This window comes from Pezoporus occidentalis, unplaced genomic scaffold (assembly GCF_034315485.1).
Source record: "Pezoporus occidentalis ecotype Australia unplaced genomic scaffold, CSIRO_AGI_Poc_V1 ctg172, whole genome shotgun sequence".
NCBI classification, from domain to species: Eukaryota; Metazoa; Chordata; class Aves; order Psittaciformes; family Psittacidae; genus Pezoporus; species Pezoporus occidentalis.
In genome coordinates, this window is record NW_026913554.1 from 387044 (window position 1) to 408923 (window position 21880).

General features: G+C 51.8%; 2 protein-coding genes and 1 non-coding gene across 3 annotated transcripts in view; 2 read left to right on the forward strand and 1 right to left on the reverse strand.

Moving 5' to 3' along the window:
* The window catches only part of HYDIN (HYDIN axonemal central pair apparatus protein), a 73686-nt gene extending 73201 nt beyond the window's left edge, over positions 1-485 (forward strand). Inside the window, 1 exon segment of the mRNA XM_062614024.1 lies at positions 362-485. Within this exon segment, the coding sequence (XP_062470008.1) occupies positions 362-450 (89 nt within the window). The 3' untranslated portion in view covers positions 451-485.
* On the forward strand, positions 485-18801 carry LOC134161301 (hydrocephalus-inducing protein-like). The gene is made up of 23 exons (XM_062613984.1): positions 485-618; positions 1679-1894; positions 3076-3236; positions 4091-4203; positions 6224-6470; positions 7001-7213; positions 7884-8022; positions 8357-8522; positions 8971-9118; positions 10371-10578; positions 10854-11075; positions 11706-11744; positions 11821-11994; positions 12561-12841; positions 13192-13411; positions 14163-14375; positions 14781-14849; positions 15105-15268; positions 15568-15718; positions 15967-16197; positions 16801-17025; positions 17492-18064; positions 18757-18801. Exons 2-23 carry the CDS (start codon positions 1754-1756, stop codon positions 18799-18801), a joined length of 4143 nt encoding a protein of 1380 aa, XP_062469968.1. The 5' UTR covers positions 485-618; positions 1679-1753.
* On the reverse strand, positions 18621-18691 carry TRNAG-GCC (transfer RNA glycine (anticodon GCC)). The gene has a single exon. It is a non-coding gene; the product is annotated as a tRNA-Gly (tRNA).
* Positions 18802-21880: the final 3079 nt, after the last annotated feature.

Sequence of the window (21880 nt, forward strand, 5' to 3'; positions counted from 1 at the left end):
ATGCACCGAGGTCTTCGCTGCATGTGGGAAATTAACAGGAAGTTAACAGTCTGAATGGAGTCAGCCCTTGAGCCCACAGCCAGACAAGAAAAGCCAAAACCACTCTTTGACTCAGATTTATGTACGGCAGAAGCTGGCTGCATGCAGCCTGAGTGAGAGTTGGGTGTTAACCTGAGATTAAGACACTTAAGCAGTGATATGCATGGTGGTGTTATAGTCTTGTGAACCTAGCAGAAGAACATTGTGAACACTGTGGAAGAGCCTGCAGTTAGAAACGGGAAGAGTTTCAACCTCTTACTCCTGTTTATACCCCATGTATAGCTTTACCACTTGTCTCTGATTTCCATTGTCATGTAGACAGGAAGCCTCACACCGCTGCCCTGGTCCTGCATCAAGGGGAATCAGCAGAGTTTGATGTGCTTTTCAAACCCACCCTGGCACAACGTGTGAAAGGGAAGATCTGCCTGTCAGTGGTGGACAACCCATATGAAGAGACCAGCATTCAGCTGTTAGGTGAAGGCTACGAGGATGACTTCACGCTGGATAACATCCATGGACTAGTGTCAGACAACAAGGAGGAGAACACTGAGAGCAATCTGGAGGAAGACATAATTGAGGGTAAGAGAGGAGAGGCTGCTAAGATGAAGCAAGGAACAGGAAAATACACATCTGCTCACACTGTGACAGCTCAGGTCTGGTCCAGCCTTTGGGAACAGCTCCTGTTGCCTTTTGTAGCCTGCAAAGCAACCACACATAAGAACACAGGGGAAGATCCTCTGTCAGTGGAGAATCTTGCAGGCTAGCAGGGAAGGGTCAGAGATGCCAGCATTCAGCTCCTGTCTCTGAAAGGAGGTCTGTTAGCCCATAGTCAGTTATTGAGATGAAGAACATGTGTGGTAATTTGTGTCCTCTGTGTAACCGGGCCTGTGCTGTTGCCCACTGGACCAGGTAGCCTGTGAGAATGCCAGCTGCATGCACAGGCACAGTGCATACTGTACAGCTGTCTCTCTGCACAGCACAGCCACGGGTTTAGGGACGTGTTGGGGCATATTCCTGAAAGTGGCAGGATGGAGAACTGCATCTTCCAGAAGGAGAAAGGCTTGGAGAAAGGAAGAGTGGGATATACATATGTCTGTGCATGTGAGGGGTCAGATGGACCTCACTGCATGCTGAGATCTCTTGTTCTTATTCTTAGCAGCTGCCAGAGTGGAACACATCCAGTTTGGGGACTGTCACATTGGGACACCCTACACTGTGACCTTCACGATCAGCAATCGCAGCAAGGTGGAGGTGCTGCGGTTTGAGTGGCTGGTAGACCCCCCATTCCAGTTCTCCCCGCAGGTGAGCTAGGACAGCTCTGCCTTTCCCTGTTGCTCAAGCCCTACCCAGTGGTTTCCTGGGAGCTAGCGGGAGTCACCATAGACTGGTAAAAGGAAGTTTCCAGTGCCATGTAGGAGATACTATCCCTGGCTTTACTGGGGCACAGCCATCAGCCCTGCAGTAAAGACTGTTACAGGATGCAGCATCTTTTTTTTGTACTTTCCTCTGTCAAACCTCAGACAAAGGCACAGTAAGATGCAGGTTGCTGGCACAGCTGCTCACCAGCTCAGTCCCTTTGCTGTCAGTCCTGCCCTTGCCAATGATTCCAGTTTGGTCGTGGCTCTCTGGTTCTCTGTAGGTGGGACACCTCCATGCTGGCTGTGCTAAGGACATCACAGTGACCCTGAAATCAGATGTCGCAGTTGCCTTCAAAATGCACCCTGTGAAGTGTAAGGTTGCAAGAATCGCCTTCCAGCTGCCACCAGAGGAGGTGATGGACTGGGACGACCACCTGCACACCATTGAGTGGATGGATGCCAGCAGGGACTCAGCAGCCACGTGGCCTGTGAGAAAGGTAAGAAATACAATAGCAAAAGCTACTGAGCTTCTACAAAAAGAACTGCCAATGGCAGCAGACTGACATCTCTGCTGGCTAAGCAGCTCCTGCTTCCTCCTTTATTTAATACATCCCATGAGGTTAAACAGCAGTGCATTTTAGAGGAGAAGTGGATGCACAGTGTCCTGACATGCTCACACAAGATGGGGAAGTCTTTTGGAAAGAGATGTTTAGCTACATGCAAACTATCAGTCTCTGCCAAAGGCTGAAGTGTTGTAGCCTGTGTTTAATGGGAGGTCACACTTTCTGATTTCATTGCATTTTATGGTGTTAAAGTGTCTTATCTGATACAGTGCCTTTTCACCAAGGAGTTAAATTCACTGTGCTCTGTCTCTCGGAGAGCAACATTAGTGCTCTTCTGTGTATGCTGTGTAACCCACCAGCGTGTTGTGTGTGTGCTCTGAGCTCTGTCTACATTGACACCAGAGATTTTGGTTGTAGTCTCTGTATCATATGGGATATCTCATTATGGAGCAGCCCAGGCACTGTAGGACAGTCATGCAGGAGTCTGGGTGTCATCTCCAGAAACTCTTGCTTCTACTGTCATTATTGTCAAACACACTTACCCAGTGATGGTTCTTCCCTAGTTTCTGAAGCACTGTAAAAACTGTTAACCAGACTTCTTCCTCATCAGAGCTTCAGCAGTCAGAGACCTTCCTAAGGAATTCATTCCAATCCCAAAAATACCTGTCACCCAGCCCCCACCACTGTGTCTGTTGCCCAACATGACATCTGGAAGGCACTTTCTCATAAGACAAGAAGGAAAAGGTGCTTTCTAGGTTTGTTCAGTCTTGGAGGTCTCCATCCACAGAGCTCCTTCAGGGGAACTTATTTCTAATTTAGAGGCCTTCTGAGATTTATAGGGGCCAGGAAAAATGTCAGACACTCTACAGGAATGAAACACAGGGACTGATACCCGGTCATAGTCCCCATGGGCGTACACAGTTGTGGTGGTGATTGCTTTGATCAATAGGTAGAAACAAATAGGCAACAGAAGGGTCAAATTTTGTCATCTTTTAGGCAAAATAAATGGGAATGGTCCTTTCTAGCCCCTATATGTGATTTTAAGGCCAAGAGACTCCCTGCTCAGCCTGGCTTTTTGGGTTTTGCTTAATGATTCTTCCCTTTCCTCTATGGAGGTGATCAAGACAACCCCAGAACCAGCTCACACTGTCCTGGAGAAGAGCAGCCGTGAGGTGGAGCTTCACCTCAGTGCTGTTGTTGACTATGCTGAGTTCCAGATGGATGTGGACATGATTCAGTTCAAGGAGACCTTGCTCTTCCAGACAAGGACAGTCACGTGAGTGCTGGAGACCAGGCAGAGACCTGCAAGAGGGAGTTGCCTTTCCCAGGGTTGACCCAGAATCTGCTTCCCCAAAGATGTGCTGTGCTCTCTGGTGGCCTCTGCTTTTCCTTCTAGTCATGGTCCTGTGCCAACAGAAGTTACACTGACATATTTATTGCTCAGCCACTTCTTCTAATTCTTCTAAAATCTGTTCTAATTTCTAAGAGGCTGACTGGCCTTGGAGGGGGATGCTGCTGCCTGCTGGTTCTTGAGGTTTCAGTTTCCGCGTATCCTGGGGTCCTAGGGATCTCCCACATGTGGATCTGAGTCCCTTCCTAGAACTTTTTGTGCAGTCTCACCTGCTGTTCTTCCCTTTAAACAAGTCATTTATTGTTTCATCCTTTCCGGGTCCTGGCTAAGTGCTGAGGCCCACATATCTGCATACAAAGCCAAGCAGGAGATGGTAAACACCATGCTGCCAAGACATGCCAGGAGAGGTTCTGCTGAGAGCAACCATGGTCTTGCTTTCTTTCCATGTTGCCTGTCCTCATCTGCTTAAGAATAAGTTTGCAGTCAAAATAATGTCAAACTGTGATATAAAGACCAGAATAAGACCCTTGAATTAACCTCCTGGGCACCATGTCTGCCTTTTCGTCTTTAACATCCGAACTTTAAAATACCTTGTCTTGGGGCAGCCCAGGGCAGCAATCTAGATGAAACAGAGACACTTGAGGAAGAAGATGCTCCTCAGCATAAGGAAAGGGGTACTGGGAGTCCACCATAAAGCATAACTTTTCTACTTGCTTTGTAGTTATTGGATGCTTTCTTTTTATTTCTTTTTATTTATTTATTCTCTTTCTGAAAAGCAGTTTCCAGCTGTCTAATACAGGGAATGTGGCCCTGGAATACACCTGGATGGCAGCTGTGGAGGATGAAAGATCAGTGAACCGTACTGGGGAGCTGCTCCTGTCCAATCTGAATGGTAAGGCACTTGCTTTGGGTGGGAGCTGGGCATGCCCAGGGTGTTTCAGTTGGTAGCTGAAGGCTTGGGGGGAAGACTGTGCTACTTCACCCCAAAACATGAATTGCTTTTTCATCCCTGTCCAGGCATCTGATTTTATCAGCATCTCCCCAGCTGCAGCTGTAGACTTTCTCCTTGTCCCCCTCTCTGCCTTTCATACCCTCATATGCTTGCTCTGACACTTGTAGTCTGCGTGGGAGCTGAGCCTGGGTCAGGACTGGCAAGAGGAACAGGAGGGCAGCTCTTTGAAAAGTCTCTGAGACTGGGAAAACTGATGGTGTAACACTAAGTTAGCTGATCTGTATCACTGTCTGTGTGTGATCCCCCAGTCCAAAGCAAATGCAATGTCACTGTCTAAAACTGACCTCCTAACTCGGGCACAGAAGTGTTGCTGCTGGCAGAGACCCTGCTCCCAGCATGTTGGAGCTCAGTGGTGGGGCTGTGACTCATTAACTCATAGCAATGTCCTTGTATCTGAGTTCTTGTTTTCCTTGGGTGGCTGCAAGGAAACAGGGCTGTGTGTCCAAGAGGTCTCATCATAGAATCATGGAATAGTTAGGGTTGGAAAGGACCTTAAGATCATCTAGTTCAACCCCCCTGCCATGGGCAGGGACACCTCACACTAAACCATGCCACCCAAGGCTTTGTCCAGCCCTGCCTTGAGCACCGCCAGGGATGGAGCATTCACAACTTCCTTGGACAACCCATTCCACTGCCTCACCACCCTAACAGTAAAGAATTTCTTCCTTATATCCAATCTAAACTTCCTCTGTTTAAGTTTTAACCTGTTACCCCTTCTCCTATCACTACAGTCCCTAATGAAAAGTCCATCCCCATCATCCCTATAGGCCCCTTTCAGACACTGGAAGGCTGCTCTGAGGTCTCCACTCAGCCTTCTCTTCTCCAGGCTGAGCAGCCCCAACTTTCTCAGCCTGTCTTCATACGGGAGGTGCTCCAGTCCCCTGATCATCCTCGTGGCCCTCCTCTGGATTTGTTCCAACAGTTCCATGTCCTTTTTATGTTGAGGGCACCAGAACTGCATACCAGAAACAGGATATAGGAGAGCAGTCAAGCCTTTTGTTTCCTAGCATGGACAGCTTTCTGATGGTCAGGGTGAGAGATCTCAACCAAAGTTCTTCGTGCTCTGAATATGCTTATCTCCCTCCCCTGGGGTCCAGGTGTTGACTCTTCCCCAGCACAGGGTGCCCTCATGCTGGAGCTAGTCTGCTGGACTGCAACATTAGCTGTCTGGTTGTTAGTTATGAAAGCCTCAGAAAGAGGAAAGAAGGAAAGGGTGTGAAGGACGGCAGCACTGTTCCCCAAACCCTTTTCTCCACCACACACAACAAGCGAAGCTCAGTTCTGCAGGACTCAACACTGTCCTTAATGCTAAGTATTGAGGCTGGCTGGGCTGGGATGTGAAACAGCACCCAAAAATTCTCACAGATGCTGTAACACAGGTATCTCTGTTAGATCCTGGACATGGTTTGGGAATGAATGCTGGCCAGAAGTGGTCCTGCAGAAGATGTTTGCATCTAGCTCCCCAGTCCAGCATGGAGTGAAGCAGCAGGCTTCTGTCCTGGGCCCTTTTGATTTGCTAACATAGACATAGCCTTCTTGTCCACCATCTGTGTGTCTTTACAGAGTGATGTTCAGTGGTGTGTTTTGATTCAAGCAGTTCTCTGGGTCTCTGCAGGGCCATTTCACTGTGTTTGCTGCCCCCCACCGTGTTCTCCCACCTGTTCTTCCGCCTCTCCCCAGGACTTTCTGGGATTATGATTTAGCGAGCAGTATCACAGAAGAAAAACACAATCTGGACACTCTGCCTGTTCCTTCAGTGGGAGCCCTCCTGCTGAAAGCACTTGGCCAGAGACACTCCAAATGCATCCCAGCTCCATTTTGTCCACTGCAGCAGGAGGCAGACTTGCTGGGAACAAAGGATTTTCTTCTTGAGAGATGTCATGCTTCTTCCTTACCGCAGGGGATTCTCTCTCCTCCACTTGTGGTACCTCTGGGAAGCTCCATCCCAGCCGTTGTTCAAGTCAGCTGGACCATGAACTGGAGCACGTCTCTTCCTCCCTGAACTCATCTCTGAATGCCATCAGTGGCAAGTCGCCATTCTCTGTCGAGCCCCGCAGTGGCACCATCCCAGTTGGCCAGAAGCAGCTCTTCCAGATGAAGTTCTCTCCAGTGTACGTGGGGGACTTTGAGAGCTGTATGCTCTGCAGGTAGGAAATGTCCTGGCACTTTTCAACTCATGCTACTGGTGGATAGTCATGGTTGTGCCTCTGGGATGGGTGAGGTGAGAACCTGTGGACAACCAGCCACAGAGAGATAGCAGAACCAATCAACATGCAGGAGTAAAGATGGTCATCCAGCTTTGGTAGAAGCAGGTATGGAGGCACTGGGAAAAGATATTGCATGAATTATTAAGCTCCTGTAGGGATCTCTCTAGAATGAGAGGACAAGAAAGGCTACCAAGGGGCCAGCCAGTCCCTAGCTGTGCTCCCTTATCAGTCAAGCATGACCTCCTTATATGCAGAGAAACCTGTGCACTGCAGTTGATCTTCAGACACATCACTGGTTATGTTTGTGCCATTTTTTCTGTCTCTGTGGCAGGGAATGCAGTTCTGTTTTATTTTCTGCGCAGTACTTGCATGGAGAGAGGGTGCAACAGTACGTGCTGTACAAGGAGACAGGCAAGCAGCTGGCTGTCTGGAAATGTTTACCTGGCTAATATCAGTCCCTTTCTTCCTAGTATTCCTAACCTGACACCAAACCAGAAGTGCCCAGAGGTGGCTGTGAAGGGGAAAAGTCTGATGACAAACTGCCACTTTGAACTAGAAGACTCTGATTACCTCACAGCAAACAGGCGCAACCCAAAGTTGCCGGACCCAAAGGAGACAGTGTTAGATCATAACACAAGAGTGATTGAGTTTGTGGCAATTGGGGTGTGCAGCAGAAGCAGCAGGTAGGTGTGGGCATGGCTTCTCTGGCTGATGGTCTCCCAGTCATGCCCCTTATCCAGAGAACCTCTCTAGCTCCTCTTCCAAGCCCCAATGTACATCTGTACCTTGTCTCTGATCAGCTGACCCTTGGCCACCAGTCTGTCCTGGGCCTGGAAGAAACTGGTCAGTGAAGACCAACTAGGCAGTTTTTGGTTCTCTTTGTCCTTTTCCTCAATAGTGTGGGTCAGTCTGGGAGGACCATGTATCCCAAGCTTCTGCTTTGTGGCCAATACAACCTTTGTCCCTCCAAAGAACATTCTTGCTCCTTTGAGATTACCAATTGGACGGGGTCAGCAAAGGCTGCAGCTACAATAGAGAGCACCATTCTTCCAAGAGACTCTTACTGGACTTGATGTTACGGCTTTCATTTGATCTTATCGATTCAACGTGCAAGAGTTTGGATAATTTCTTTGCTAATTTCTCTGTGGATAGCTATTAATTTTTAGTCACCTGAGACACAAACAAGGTTCCTAGAAAGCAGGTGAAATGTCTGTGCTCCCAGTGTGGTTCCCAGTACCAAATAACTCCTTCCAGATGGTGTCCAGGACTGTCAGTTCCTGATGCCTGCTAGAGGACAAGAGTTGTTCACATCCCAACGCCTCCTTAGTAGTCCATTTTGTTTTGTGTTCCCAGGACATTCACAGTTACAAACCCAACCAGTTCTGCATACTCCTTCCAGTGGACTTGTCAAGACCCTGAAGCTCCACGAGGACAAGAGGCTTTCTTCTGCCTCACAGAAAGAGGTCAGATCCAGCCAGGGAAGAAAGCAGAGGTGGGTGCAGAAAATTAAGACGGTAGATATATAGCTTCACTACACATGTGTGCCACTTTAGCACTGTATATGTCTACACTACTGGGCATCCCCTCTCACTGTGAGCTTGCCAAGACCATGCAGAAACCTTTGACTGTAGTGTAAATGAGCTGGCAGATGAACCTGTTCTCACCCTGTACCCCACCTCTGCCAAGCTTTAGACACAGCTGCCTATCTCTGAGCTCACAGCAGCATAAGGTTCCTTGGGTTTCTTGATGGTGTAAACTGCACACACACACACTCCTTGCCCTGCCAAGGGCAGCAACTTTCCTTCATTTACCTCTTTCTTTCACAGATGAAGTTCCAGTTCATCCCACAGCACCTGGATGTGACGGAATCATTCTGGATCTTTACAGTCCCTGAGCAGAACATTTCAGTCCCAGTTCTGTTAGTGGGCAATGCGAGTGACCCACTCGTGACTCTGAACAGATCTCACCTGAGCTTCCAGTTGCTGTTAATCGGTGAGCACCATGGTTATACCTTGCATGCTCAGATGTGGACTGCTCCAGGGGTTTAACACTGCTGTTGTTCCAGCAGGCTCCAAAAGGGAAGCTGGAAATAGAAACAGGTACTTCTAAGCACATCATCCAGCTCCTGGCACCCAAATGTATGAGGGGGAGGAAGGCATGTGTCAAGGACAAGACATGTGGTTGCAGCTGTTCTCAAGAGGGAATCTGAGGGAGGCAGGGGAGTCCAGGGGGTCCCCTTGCATGAAGAAAGGTTGCAACAGTGCATGCTGTACAAGAAAGGTTTCCATATTGGCATTCTGAGTGTGCCATGCTGCAAGCGATGGTCCTCACTGCAGATTGCGTGCTGTGCTCAGCTGGCAGGCAGGAGTCCAAGGGGCAGTGGTGGCCCAGTGGCCAGAGGAGCAAATGATTTTCAGCAGTTACTTTGTCCTCTCCCCAGGGCACGAAGTACGCCAGACTATGTATATGATCAACAGTGAGAAGGAAGCCTTCAGCTTTGCTTTCAGGGAAAGCTCTCTCTTCTCAGAAGGATGCAAGGCCTCCGTGAAGGTAGAGCCCCTGAAAGGCTCCATTGGTCCTCTTTCGAGGTAAAAGAGCTCACTGGCCACATTCCCTCTCCTGCATGCCAAACACTGCACTGCCATTTTGCTTTTGGGATTTTCCCCCTTGGTAGTCACCAGGTGCCTCTCAGCAATAGCAGGCATCTGCCTTGTTTCATTCCTTTCCAGTTGGGACACTCTGAAACTGCAGTTTTCTTGGTAAAGTGCTTGTGTCCAGGTTACCCTAGTCTTCTAGGTTCCCTTCCTAGAGAAATTCACACTATAGATCTTCTAGTTTTGATGACAAAAGCATGTTTTGGGGTTTTAACCCTGTGATATCTTAAGCCAGTAGCCTTAAGTGTGCAAGGTCTGCTCTGTTCCCTCCTTTAGTGACAGAGCCCACCACGCATGGTCTGTGCAAGACCACCAAGAGGAGCAAAGCACACAAGCAGCACTACAGGCACCATATAAGCCCATTGTGGGAGTACAGCAACAGACTTACAAAACTAGCTGTGTTTCATAGGATCCCCTGTTAGAAAATGGATGTTCTTGTAGACTGCAGCCGTGGCTTTCAGTCAGACATGATCATGAGTTCAAGCAGTGTTAACAGATCACTAGCTCATCTGCTGATCCACCGTGGATGTCCCTGTGCCCATTCATGGCTTGCTCTGGGGTACAAAGAGCATGTTAGCTCCGGGCAGTTTTGCTATGGCTTATAAGATGCTGAAATTTTGCTTTCCATGGGGTGTAATATAAGAGAGCATCCTATATCAGTTACTGTGGCTCAGCTGAGAAGTGGTAATTCCTCAAATCTTTGTAGTTTGGTTGTGTTTGATCACCTATCCAGAGATTACTCACAGAAATTACAAAGAGGCAGTTTGGTGGCACTCATGTTGTACAGCTGTCATAGGAGCTGGATGATTCTTCTTTGGAAAGAGGATGTTACTCTTGTCATACAGATCAGAGAGACTGGGGGTCTCTGAGTACCTTATTCTGTGTTTGGGACAGAAGCAGGCTCTCAAGGCAATGCTGCCCTCCAGGACATGGACAGGACAGTAAAGGTAGTGTTAGCTGCTTTGTTGTATCCTCTGCTGTTTCATTGCATGGAATCATCATACTCTAAACAGCTGTCAGCACGGAGAGTGGAAGCCCCTGGAAGGGCAGAATGCCATTCCTGGTTTCTTCCAGGCCCAGGGTCTCACCACAGCTGTTGCACAGCTGCTCTCCCATAGAGAAGGCAATGTGGGGCCAAGAAAGCGAAAAGATAGTGAATGGAGCAAAAAAGGTCTTTTCTTCTCAGGCTTCCCATTACAGTCTCCTTCATACCAACAATAGAAGGAGAGGTGGTCTTCAACCTCAAGTGTGATGTCAAGAGAAAGACCCAGCCTCTCTCCTTGAACATCAAGGCCACCAGCTACAGCATGAATGTCTCTGTCGGGTGCCAGGACAGCGATGGCCATGTCACTGAGCTCAGTGCACACAAAATCAACATCATTGATCTCAAGGAAGTGAGTAGCACTGTTTCCCTGAACCGTTTGCTCCACAAAGCCCTGCAAGACTGCACCTTAACCAGAAGCTTTGCAGACAGTTTTCAACAAGAGGGAAAGTTCTTCTTCATTTACGGGTACAATCAGGTCTCAAGAGGGAGGGAGATGGATCATTCACACAGGTCATTAGCTGAATGGGAAAGATGCCAGAGCACATGAGGGAGGAGCACTTAGTGGGCTGGTCAGCAATTGGTGTGTGCTCCAACCCCTCATCTTCACCACCACCTCCCCCACAGGTGCAGCTAAATGAGAACATCAAGCGCATCTTCAGCATCTGTAACAACAGCAGGTTCAGCTTCACATTCACATGGGAGCTGTGCGGTCCAGCAGCCTGTCAGCAGGTCCTCACCATCACCCCTTGGACAGGCACCCTGCAGGCAGAGGAGAAAGCAGAGTCCCAGCTAGCATTTCACTCACAAAAGTTGTGCTCTTTGAAGGATGTTAAGCTGACACTGCGGGTGAGGACCAACATTTAGTAAGGGACCTTTGCCTTCCCTATGCAGCAGCTTGGCAGCAGGAGCCCAAAGCCAGGGGTGAGCTCCACCACTAAAGAGCCTGAAGGAGGCAGAAGAGGCTCCTGCTGCTGAGATAAAGAGTCTGACAGCTTCAGAATGGAGAATTTTACTAAGTGTTTATCTGGGAGCCTTTTGGGAAGCACGTTTGTTCCAGAACATATCCACTAGGCTCTCTCTATCCCTAATTTGGGAATGGGAGGAGGGGGGCCTACCTAGATGTGCATGGGGATGGAGCTGTTTCTCCTTACCAGGCCCTTCCTGAGCCAGGTCCCACAGCTCAGAAAGGTCTTGCCAGCTCGTGGCTGCACAAAGCAGAGATGTGGCTCTCTAAAAACCTTTCCCTGGATGTGGTTCTCTAAAAACCTTTCCCTGAGAGGGAAGCAAGCCTTTTACCTTCAGTTTCCATTCTGGGAACAGAAATCCTTTCAGCGTTTGCTGAAATTCCTTCAGCATTTGCTTTTTCTTACTGTCACTGCAGCCAGCTGTCCCCATCATCTTCCTTAGCTGTCTCTGGTGTTTGTGGTTGCAATTCCCTTATTTTCAGCTGGTTCATGCTGTCTTTCACCCCACCAGATCAGCAAGGGTCCCACATTTACCCTCATCTCTTCCCCAGCCTACCATGGTTTGGGTTTCTGCCAGGAGAGCGGCAGAAAACCTTTTCTCCTTCTTTCCTTTTGCTTGATATCAGTCCCTGCCGCCTCAGGTTGACGTTGTGGATCCACCGGGAAAGGTGGTGAAGCTAGGAAACGTCTGCATTGGGCAGACGGTGAAGAAGATCGTCACCATAGCCAACAAGAGTGCAGCCCCTCTGGCCTTTCAGCTCAGAGTCACATCCACCGCGCCAGAGTTGCAGGAAGCTGGGGTAAGGCCCTTTCCTTCTCCGCAGAGCACTTTGGTGTGCCTGCAGGGGGCGATGAGGCGCTGTGGGTGGGAGCTAGTAGCTAATGAGAGCTGTGGGCTGCCCTGGCTGCCTGTGCCTGCCCTGTCCTCCCTGCTGGCACTGCTCTGCCAGCAGATGCTTGCAGTGTGAATGCTTCAGCTGAGCTGGGTGCCAGGAGACCCGGAGAGCCAGAAGGGAGAAGGCGGCACAATTCCTCTAAGCTGTTTTAGACACATACATCAGGATGCAGCCATGTATTTTAGGTGTGGAAAGGTGAGGGAGGTGAATCTTGCAAGAGGGAGATTTACAGCTCTGTTTGAACTTCCGTGAAAGCTTTAGAAGACAGAGCTGAGCTCAGCGTGACCAGGTGGGCACGTGGCAGAAACACCTTTGGTATTAGCTAGGAATGCCTAGGAGGGAATGAGTGGGAGTGGGGCAGTGTTGGTGGGGACAGAAGAGGAATTGGAAGCCTCTTCCGTGAGTCTGATGAGGGAGGCTCCACAGCTCGCTTGCCAGATGAAATAGTCTGCCTTCATTTCTTGGGGTAGGTTCTGTGCTTGAAGCCCAGCAAGGAGCTAAAGCTGAAGCCCAGAGGAGACAGAGGCAAGGTGGAGGTGACCTTCTCCCCGAAGCGTCGCATCCAGCCGTTCAGCGGGGAAGTGCTGCTGGAGTGCGGCGGGCTGGCGCGCTCCCTCTTTGTGGTGCGGGGCTCCTGCCAGGGCAGCCTCGTGAGCTTGGACCAGGAGCAGCTCAGCTTTGGAGCCGTGGTGCAGCAGAGCTACACGTGGCGGCGCGTGGTCATGCGGAACGCGGGCGACACAGGAGTCAGGTAAAGCAGAAGCGCGCCCCCTCTGAGGGCTGAGAGCTTGGATGAGGGTTGTGTGGGGCCGTAGTGTGCCCAGATAGTTCCCCTCTGCTTCTCCATCCCGGTGGAGAGTTGTGCAGCCATGGCCGTGCAGTCAGGCCCTAGAAGTTAGCAAAAGGGTACAAGCCCCCTTGCCTGTGGGTGCAGTGGGTCCTGCCCAGCCTGAAGCCTTATTGCCAGGTGGCTCAGCATCAGGCGTGAGATGTGGTGGGAAAACCCACAAGAGACTTAGAGCCTCACACTGAGACTTACCCTGCCTTCAGAGCTCCCCGTGGCTAATCCTTCTTTCCTGTGCTTGTGCTTTCCTGGGCAAGGTTTACGTGGGACGTGGAGAGCTTCAAGCCGGACTTTTCCATCAGCCCCACGAAGGGTTACATCAGCCCAGGGAGGGATGTCCCCTTCGTTGTGACCTTCCGCCCCTCGAAGCTGAGCCAGGCTGTCCAGTACGAGGGGCTGCGGTGCTTCATCCAGGGCAGTGAGGCGCTGCGGCTTACGCTGTCAGGATCCTGCGTGGAGGCCCCTGGCCCCAAAGAGGTAACGCAGCAGGGACAGGATGGGCCCCTGGAGCCCAGCATTTGCACCACATCTCTCCCAGGGCAGGAACTGAAGGACACTTGTGAGCACAGACTTGCTCGTGCCAGAGTATCCCAGAGAGAAAGTGCTGGGCAGGATTGCCAGAATTCCTGAGCCCTCTCATTGCCTTTCTCCCGTGTTCAAGGTGCTGCTCCTGCAGTGAGCAGCTGGGCTGTCGTGGCTCTGCACTGCAGCATCCGTGCCATGGGAACACCCTGCCGGGCTCTTCTGAGACCCTCCCCACAGAGCCACCCCGCTGGATGCCGGCACTGCACCCGCAGCCACACTTCTCCCCCCTGCCGGGCCAGGGGTAGAGCATTCAGCAGTAGGAAGGGGCAAGGCATCTGCATCCAGCCCCTGGGAGCGGGCAACTTGGCAGCTGTTGGCTCTTGCTCCCAAAGAGAGCGTGGAGGTCCTCTTCATCCTGCCCATGAAGGAAGGGGCTGTGTGGCTGCAGATCTTGTCCTTGCACTGGAGTTTCCTTTCAGGACTCCCCGTTTCCTTTCAGCCAGCATGCGAAAGGCTTGTTCTGCTCCCTTCTTCAACAACAAGCAGCTGGATTTACTCCAAAAGCTATGGCCAAAGTGTAATTTTTGCACGTGACAAGGGAAAAGCTGCTCCCTGTGCTCCAGGTGCTGGTGTAGAGCCAGCGTGAGAAGAGTGGGAAGGGTTGTGGGTGCGAGCCAGCAGCCTCTGTGCTCCTCTGTTCCAGACCCTGACTTTCAGCTGCAGTGTGCGTGAGAGGCAGAGCCAGACCATCCTCCTTTCCAACCCAAGCAACGAGGCCTGGACCCTGCAGCCCATCATTGAGGGGAAGTACTGGAAAGGGCCTGAATTTATCCATCTGGAGGCCAGGCAAAAAGAAAAGGCCTACCAGGTCACCTACAGACCCCTAAGCATGAGCTCTGAGAACAAGAAGCATCAGGTACGTGAGCTGTGCCAGCGTGCTGAGCCTGGTGGCACGACCCTCGTAGCTCCCCCTGCTTTGGGCAGGAGGCTGGAGGAGATGGCCTTCAGAGGTCCTGTCCAAGCTGAAGGTGTCCTGTGCTCTCTGTTGGAAGCTGGGTTTTGTGGTGGCTGGAGGCCAGGCCCGGGCAAAGGGCAGACGGGAACTCGGGACTGACCCCACAGGTGTTGGAGCAGCTAAGCTAAAAAGGCAGGCTTTCTGAAGGGCAAGAAATGAAGTTTGTTCTGCGCAGCTCCTGGTCGCTGCTTGTGGCAGCCCAGGGGGCTCAGAGACCCCCATGCTCAGCGCACAGGCTGCACAGGCTCTCCAAGCCCTGGGCACGACCGCTTCTGCCAGCACCACCTGGCTGGTGTCCTTCTGCAGCTTGCAGGGAGCAAGAAGGGCAAAGGTGCCCTGCAGTTTCTCAGTGCCCCCCTGGCCGTGAGCAGGCAGGTGGGAAACGAGAGAGATCTCTTGACAGTCATGCAGGAGCTTTGGGAGGAGCCCTTCCTGCAGGTCTCAGGCTGGGCACATGGGGGTGACTAGCCCCTCTGCAATGTTTTCTGTGCCACGCCAGCGACAAGCTCCTAAATGAAAGGGGTCAGTTGAGAAGGGCTCTGGGGTGCTGGAGCTGCTCCAGTGAGAGCCTCAGGCATGGAACTGTCCCGGGGTGCTGCAGAGCCGACTTGTCCTATTCGTTGTCTGTAGGGCTCCATCTTCTTCCCCCTGCCGGACGGGACAGGCTTACGCTACCACCTGGAAGGAACTGCTGAAGCCCCCCGGTGTTCAGGGGCCATTTCCCGGCAGGTTCCATGCAGGAGTTCCCACACGGAGCTCATCCCTGTGTCCAACTGGCTGCACAGACCACAGAGGTGAGTCCAGCCCAGGAAGTCTGGTCCCATCAGCAATCCCTGCAGCAGCACAAGGAAGGAAGCTTCCAGTGCCTGGAAGCGCCTTCCTGAAAGCTTTTCCCTCTCCTTGGCCATGTCTGGCCATCCCCACGTTCTGCCTGTGCAGAGCCATCCTGGAGGGCTTTCCTCCAAGGGGGATGAGAGCTGGCGCCCTGTGCCTGAGGCACTGAGGATGAGAGGGGCTGTATTGTACCCCCACAGGATGGGTATCCTAGGGGAGTCCTTCCTGTTGACCTTCACCGCATCCTTCTCACCCACAGGCTCCTGGTGGTTATTGACATGCTCAAACCAGAGAACGTGGAAAGCAGTTCTGTGCTGCAGGGGTGTTCCTACATTGACGTGCCAAGCTCTGCAAAGAAGGACTACCAGCTCACCTTCTTCTCCTACAAAGAAGGAGTCTTCAGGGCAAAGGTGAGTGAGGACACTGGTGTGCAGGGCCCTTCAAGGAGCTCTTGGCTCACCGAGAAGCTACACGCCTCTTTTCATACCTCCGCGTGCACGGGTCCTATGAAATAGCACACGTGCTTTCTCTGGTCTGGCACTCTTCCTCGGTGGGTGCTCATAGCCATTCCTGGAAGCAGGGCGCTGAGCTCACTGGGCTCTTTTGGGTCTATTTTCATGTGTGCAATGAGCAGCACTTGCCTTTCTGTCTGATTCAGGTGACCTTCCTCAACGAGACAACCGGAGAGTACTTGTTCCACGTGGTGACTTTCAAGGTGACGGCTTCGGGACCCATCGGCACTGTGAAAATGAGCACCGCTGTTCGGCAGAGGGTGTCCTCCACCGTCAAGGTGGACAACCCTCTGCCTGTCCCGGTGACGTTTGACATCACCTGCGAAGTGCCCGACGTCAGCGCTCCACAGCACTTTACTGTTCCTGCACAGTCGAAGGTAGGAGCAAAGCTCCTCCGGCTCGCTCTGCTCTCCCTGCTCCTGGCTAGAGGGGGTGCTCTTGAAGAGTGATGCCTGAAAGGAGCCCTCTGGGGCTTCTTTCCGTGGTGGCAGCTCCCTGCCGATGATCTAGAGAGGGAGCAGGGTGCGAGAATATCCCCAGTGGGAATCCTCCTGCGCTGGTGGAGTCTGCCCTGCTGCCCCCTGTAACACGCTGCCACTGGGCCTCACGTGGCAGGTCCTTGTGCCACGTGCCCCTCCTTCAGTGTGGTGCTTCTAGCTGTGAGTGGCTGCAGGACAAGCCTCAGCCCACGGCCGGGTTGTCTGCAGCCTGGATTGACAGGAGGCGGTGTGTGCCCTGGGGCTTTTTAGGGTGGGAAGCTTCTGGCATCATGCTGGAGGGCTCTGAGCTGTTGGGATCTGTCCCTAGGTGAACCGTCTCCCAGAAGGAGCAAGGCTGTGCCCGAGAGAGAGGGAATGAGAGCAGGGAAGGCGGCACAGCCTTCCAGCACTGCCTGAGCACAGCAGGGACCAGCTGCCCCCTTCTCAGGCTGGCGTGTTCCCTGCCTCTGCCTGACGCAGTGGCTTTTTCCTTCCTCCCAGGCGGATCTTGTCTTGGAGTATCAGCCCCTGAAAACGGGTGAGAGCACCGGGCACCTGGTGCTCCAGAGCAGCGACTTGGGCTCTCTGTCTTACAACCTGCAGCTGAAAGCCATCTCGCACAGGCCAGAGAAGCCCGTGTATTTCCGCACCACGCTGGGCTCCCGTCAGACCATCACCACCAAAATACGGAATTTTGCCCAGCAGAAGACCGAGTACCTGCTGCAGGTGAGCCCGGGCTGCCGGGGCTCTGGCTGGCAGGCAGCTCCTCTGGCCAGCACCAGCCCTCTCCACCAAGGGGTCCAAGTGCCTCTGGCTTGGCCTGGCAGAGCCAAGGTGGCCACGTGAGCCCAGGGGTCTTGCCACTCGTGTGGGCTTGTTGCCAGCTGCACTGTCCTCCCGTGTGGGCGCGTGTCTGCTGCCCTGGTCGGAGCTGCTTTTGCAGGCCCTGTGGTGCCTGGGCTTGCTTCCCCCTTGCAGCCCAGGTCTGGCAGTCAGGGGTCTTGGGGCTTGGGTGCAGGGTTGTCCCTGATGGGCACGTTTGCACAGTTGTCATGCCCATTCAGGGCAGGCGCTCACCAGGGGTGTGGTGTGGGTGGGAGAGGCCAGGGCCAGGGGACCATCGTGTTCTTCCCGAGGTGCTGGCTCTGCTGTTGTGACCCGCCCTCCATGGTCTCTTATCTCCCCTGCGCAGACCGACTGTGCCGACTTCCAGACGGCAAAATCCATCAGTGCGGCACCTGCCGGCGCTGGGGGCTCGGACCTGAGCGTGGAAGTGACCTTTGAGCCCTGCCAGCTGGGCGAAGCCAAGGCCACGCTGCAGCTCAGCTCCGCATTGGGCGGGCAGTACCGCATCCCACTCATCGGCCTTGCACTGCCCCCTGAAGCCCAGGGCCCCTTCCTCATCCCAGCCGGCGGCTCCACCTCCATCTCCTTCAGGAACGTCTTCCCGAAGGCCACGGCGTTCCAGTATGCAGTAAAGCACCCGGCCTTCACCGCGGAAGACCCCAGCGCACCGGTGCCGAGGGGATGGAGGACGGAGCGGCACCGCAGGGAGGGACTGGGAGCACAGCGGGGCCGCCTGCGGATCGCGGGGAGGCAGGAACCGGCCTGTAGTGCTTGGGTGGATCCCGCCGTGCACCGCGGAGCTGCCCGCGGTACGGAACCGGATCGGACAGGCTCCCCGGGTGATGGGGGCACCCAGGGGAGCGCGGGGCTGCAGGCCCGGAGCCCCAGCAAGGGCTCGGGTTACGGTGGCTGTGTCAGGGTCAGTGCCCCCCGAGCTGCTCTGTGTCTCCCATCCCCATACATCTGTCCCTGAAGTTTATTTTCGAGCCTGTCAGCTGCTGGGCGCTAGCGGGTCAGGGTATGTGTTCGGCACCGGAGCTGTGCCTGCGAGCCCCGCGCTGATGGCTTTAGCAGAGCGGCTTACAGCTCCCGCGATGCTCCTGGGGGTGGCCGGCTCCGGGCTAGACCTGACCGGGGCTGGGGGACACGGGGGTCTCGCCGGGCAGCAGGCAGGAGCTGGCGCTGGGATGGCCATGCCTGTCTCCCATCAGCCTGCTTTGCTTAGAGCAGGTTGAGAACAGAGGTGGTGTCAGCCGTTTGGGGAAGAAAAGTTCATAAACATCTTCTGTAACAACTTTCCTGGATTTTAAAGTGGATGACAGGCCAGTGGCAAACCCCTCTACCGAGTTAGGCACTGGAAGCTTTCGCATCTTCATTGAAGGCTAAGGTAAAGATGCTATTTAGGCTGAGATTTTGGGAAGAGTGGGTCCATGGGATGGGTAGAAGTCAAAGCAAAAAAGGGAAAAAGACAGCGTTGCATTGGCCGGGAATCGAACCCGGGCCTCCCGCGTGGCAGGCGAGAATTCTACCACTGAACCACCAATGCTCCAGCTGTTTCAGATGTTGGTTGCACCTCTACCTATATGACTACCTGCACCTCTGCCTGCACAGCTGCCCCTGCCTCCAGCGGCTCTGCTGCAAGGGGGCTGGTACTGAAGGGCCATTGGGTGACCCGGGACGTTGAAGCGGTTGCACGGGCTGGAGCAGGGTTACAGGTCTCTTCATTTAAGGGCAGTTGATGAGTTAAATATCCCTGGGTTCCGAGCTGTGACTTCCTGGAGAGGAACAGGTATGGCTTATGGAAACTTTGTGTGCTTGGAATATCAGCTGAAGCGGTGAATGAGTAGCTGGGAAGGTCCAAAATCATGGTGCTGGGCATTGGTCTGGTGGGTCATAATACCATACCGGCCAGTTCTCTGCTGCTGTCTTATGCTGTATTGTGGGTACATGACCCTCATAACCCACCCTGTTGGAGAGGGTGTTTAAAGACCTGGTGACTTCTCTGCAAGCACACAGCCATGGTGAGTGGCCCTTGAGTCTATCCTGGGCTGAGAGTCCACGAATGGTGTAAGAGGCTGCAGGCTGGGAGCAACAGGAGGGCAGTGAGCTGCTGTTGGACCTGAGCAGGGAGGAGGAGGGAGCTCTGGTTACACTACTGGGTTCCTTCATCGTTCCCCATTTCAGTACCACTTTCTTTGGCATTTGTTGTGGCCAAAAATTCGTTTCTGACAGCTTACTGAAGATGAGTTGAGGGAAAGAAGAGGAAAGGTGTTTCCCTAAATGCTTGTTTAATTGTATACTTTTTTTTTTCCTCTCAATATCTGAGTCGGTAATCCAAAGTTGTCACAATTTGGCAATAAAATGCTCCAAATGGCGACTGCTTTGGCCATGACAAGTACGTTTACTCCAGGTGGTAAAAGTGTCCAAGACCTGTCTGGTTGCCCAGCTTGTACATATAGCAGTTCCAGCTCGAGCATAGCCTTCTTTATGATGCTGTACATCTGGGGAAGCGGTTCTTTCCCTCAGTGACACTTGTTTTCACTCTTAATTGCTGCCTAACTGACATGGCCAATAAGTCACAGATTGTCTCATTTTCAGGTCAGCCCAGGCTGCTTTAGCTTTCTCTATTTGTTAAGCCAATTAATGGCCTTCTCTGGGGTCACTAGTATGTTACAAGGATATAAGGTTGTTAAGATTTCCTCTGTGCTTCTTGTTTCTTTCTGTTGCACACCCGAATCCTTTAGAACAGGGCAGATATAGTTCAGAGCTTTAGGCACGCTTTCCTTGCAGCAGCTATTTGTGCTTTTCCTGTTTTTCCCAGTACATACCAAAGTCATCAAAAGTGTAAAAGCTGGCAAAGCAGTTCAGGTTTCATTTTGTCTGAGTGATAGTTCTGGGCAGGTTTCACCACGCTGCAAGCCTAGCCTCCATTTTCAGAGGATCTCAAAGTGATCTACAGAGATTGATATTAAAATTGATACGATCATCCTACTTAAGGCAGCTGTTCTTTGAGATGCAGAAAACAACCCTAGATCAGCTAGATACAGAGTAGAAAAAGCAAAGTAACATCAGGTCTCGGAAGGGGAAGGGGGGGAGAATCTTCTGCTAGAACTAGGTCAACACTTTCATAGACTCATCCACTTCTGGAAATACTGAAGGTGATTAACTATAATTTATAAGCTTAATTTGAAAATGATTTTCTGTCTCCAAATAGCATGATTTTTGTTTGGAGATCTGAAAGATGTAAGCCCTACACAGTGTGGGAGTTTCAAAAGCAGAAATGTGGAAAGCTAAGTTATATAATAAAATAACAGAGGAAAAGGTATATATGCTGGCTGTGAATCGGGAGTAGTGTGTTTTCTGGGAAGTTTTGTGCTGCCTCTTAAAAAGTACAGGAGAAGAAACAGGATGGGATGTCCCTGCCCGAAGCAGGGGGTTTGGAAGTAGATGATCTCAAAGTCCTTTCCAACCCAAACCATTCTAGGATTCTATGATTCTATGAACTAATCTAACTCAGTGTGGGACAGAAACCTGGCAGCTATTCCGATTATCCACTTTGAGACAAGGATTATCATAAGCATTTTCTATTAAAAACTCTTGTTTCAACAAGTCAAACAACTCAAATATCCACTGTTTATGTAAGAAGGGAGTAGGCATTGTGAACCTCCAAAGGGTGGAACAGAGATTATAAAGTCACCCAGTGGGACAGATCTAGTAATGTCAGTGCAGGACCTAAAACCACAAGATTAAGTAGGATTCACTGTTAGGAATTTTTTAACCGGTACTTGACTCTCCTGGGGTTACAGTGTAAAGGAGAATAGCTTTATCCTTCTCCACAGTACCTGATTTTGTCAAGTGTATCAACCTTCAGGAAAAATGCCTTGATGAAAGGTGATCTATGCAAGCAAACAGGATGCTTTATTTGCTTGATGATGCTTTCAGTGGAAATCATCACTATTAACATTAGAAGATCTACTGTGATCCAGACTGCTCGCTATGTCAAAGGTATCATCTCAGAATAAATCTCTGTAGACTAGGCTGGAGTCCCAGGTTAAACCTGTGCACATTAACTTTGCATGTTGACTAATGTTCAACTCTTGGAGGGAGCTGACAGCCCTGTCTGTGAAACACAGAGCACAGTCCAAACAGATGCTAATCCTGTGTGAAAAATGAGGCAAGATTTCTTGGGCTACATCTGTGTTAGTCAATCAAACAGTTCTGGGACAAACTGGCTTTATATTCTTACCTTACATCTGTATTGTGTGCCACAGTGCTGGTGTCTCTATTCCCCTCATTTTCTGCATAGGAAGAAAAAGAAAGCCTGTTTCTGCAGCTGACAAGGCATCACCTAAGCCATAGCATCCACCATGCTTGGTGAGAAAAACTGGAGCTTCCCTCCAATGAATCAGAAACTTGTCCTACAGTTATCAAAAGAGAGAAGAGGTGGCCAGGGACATGGGCCATCACCTCTGCCAGCCATGTTACTCTCTCAGCTCCCAGCAAGCCATCCGCTCACTACAGAGGACTGGCCCTTGCTGCTTCCCCAGACCTGGTCTCAAACCATCCTGCTTGCCGTATGGGCAAAGCCCTGTTTTGAGGAACTTCATGAGGTTGGCATTGGCCACCTCTCAAGCACGTCAAGGTGCTTCTGGATGGCATCCCTTCCCTCCAGCGTGTCAACCGAACCACACAGCTTGGTGTCGCCGGCAGACTTGCTGAGGGTGCCTCAATCCCA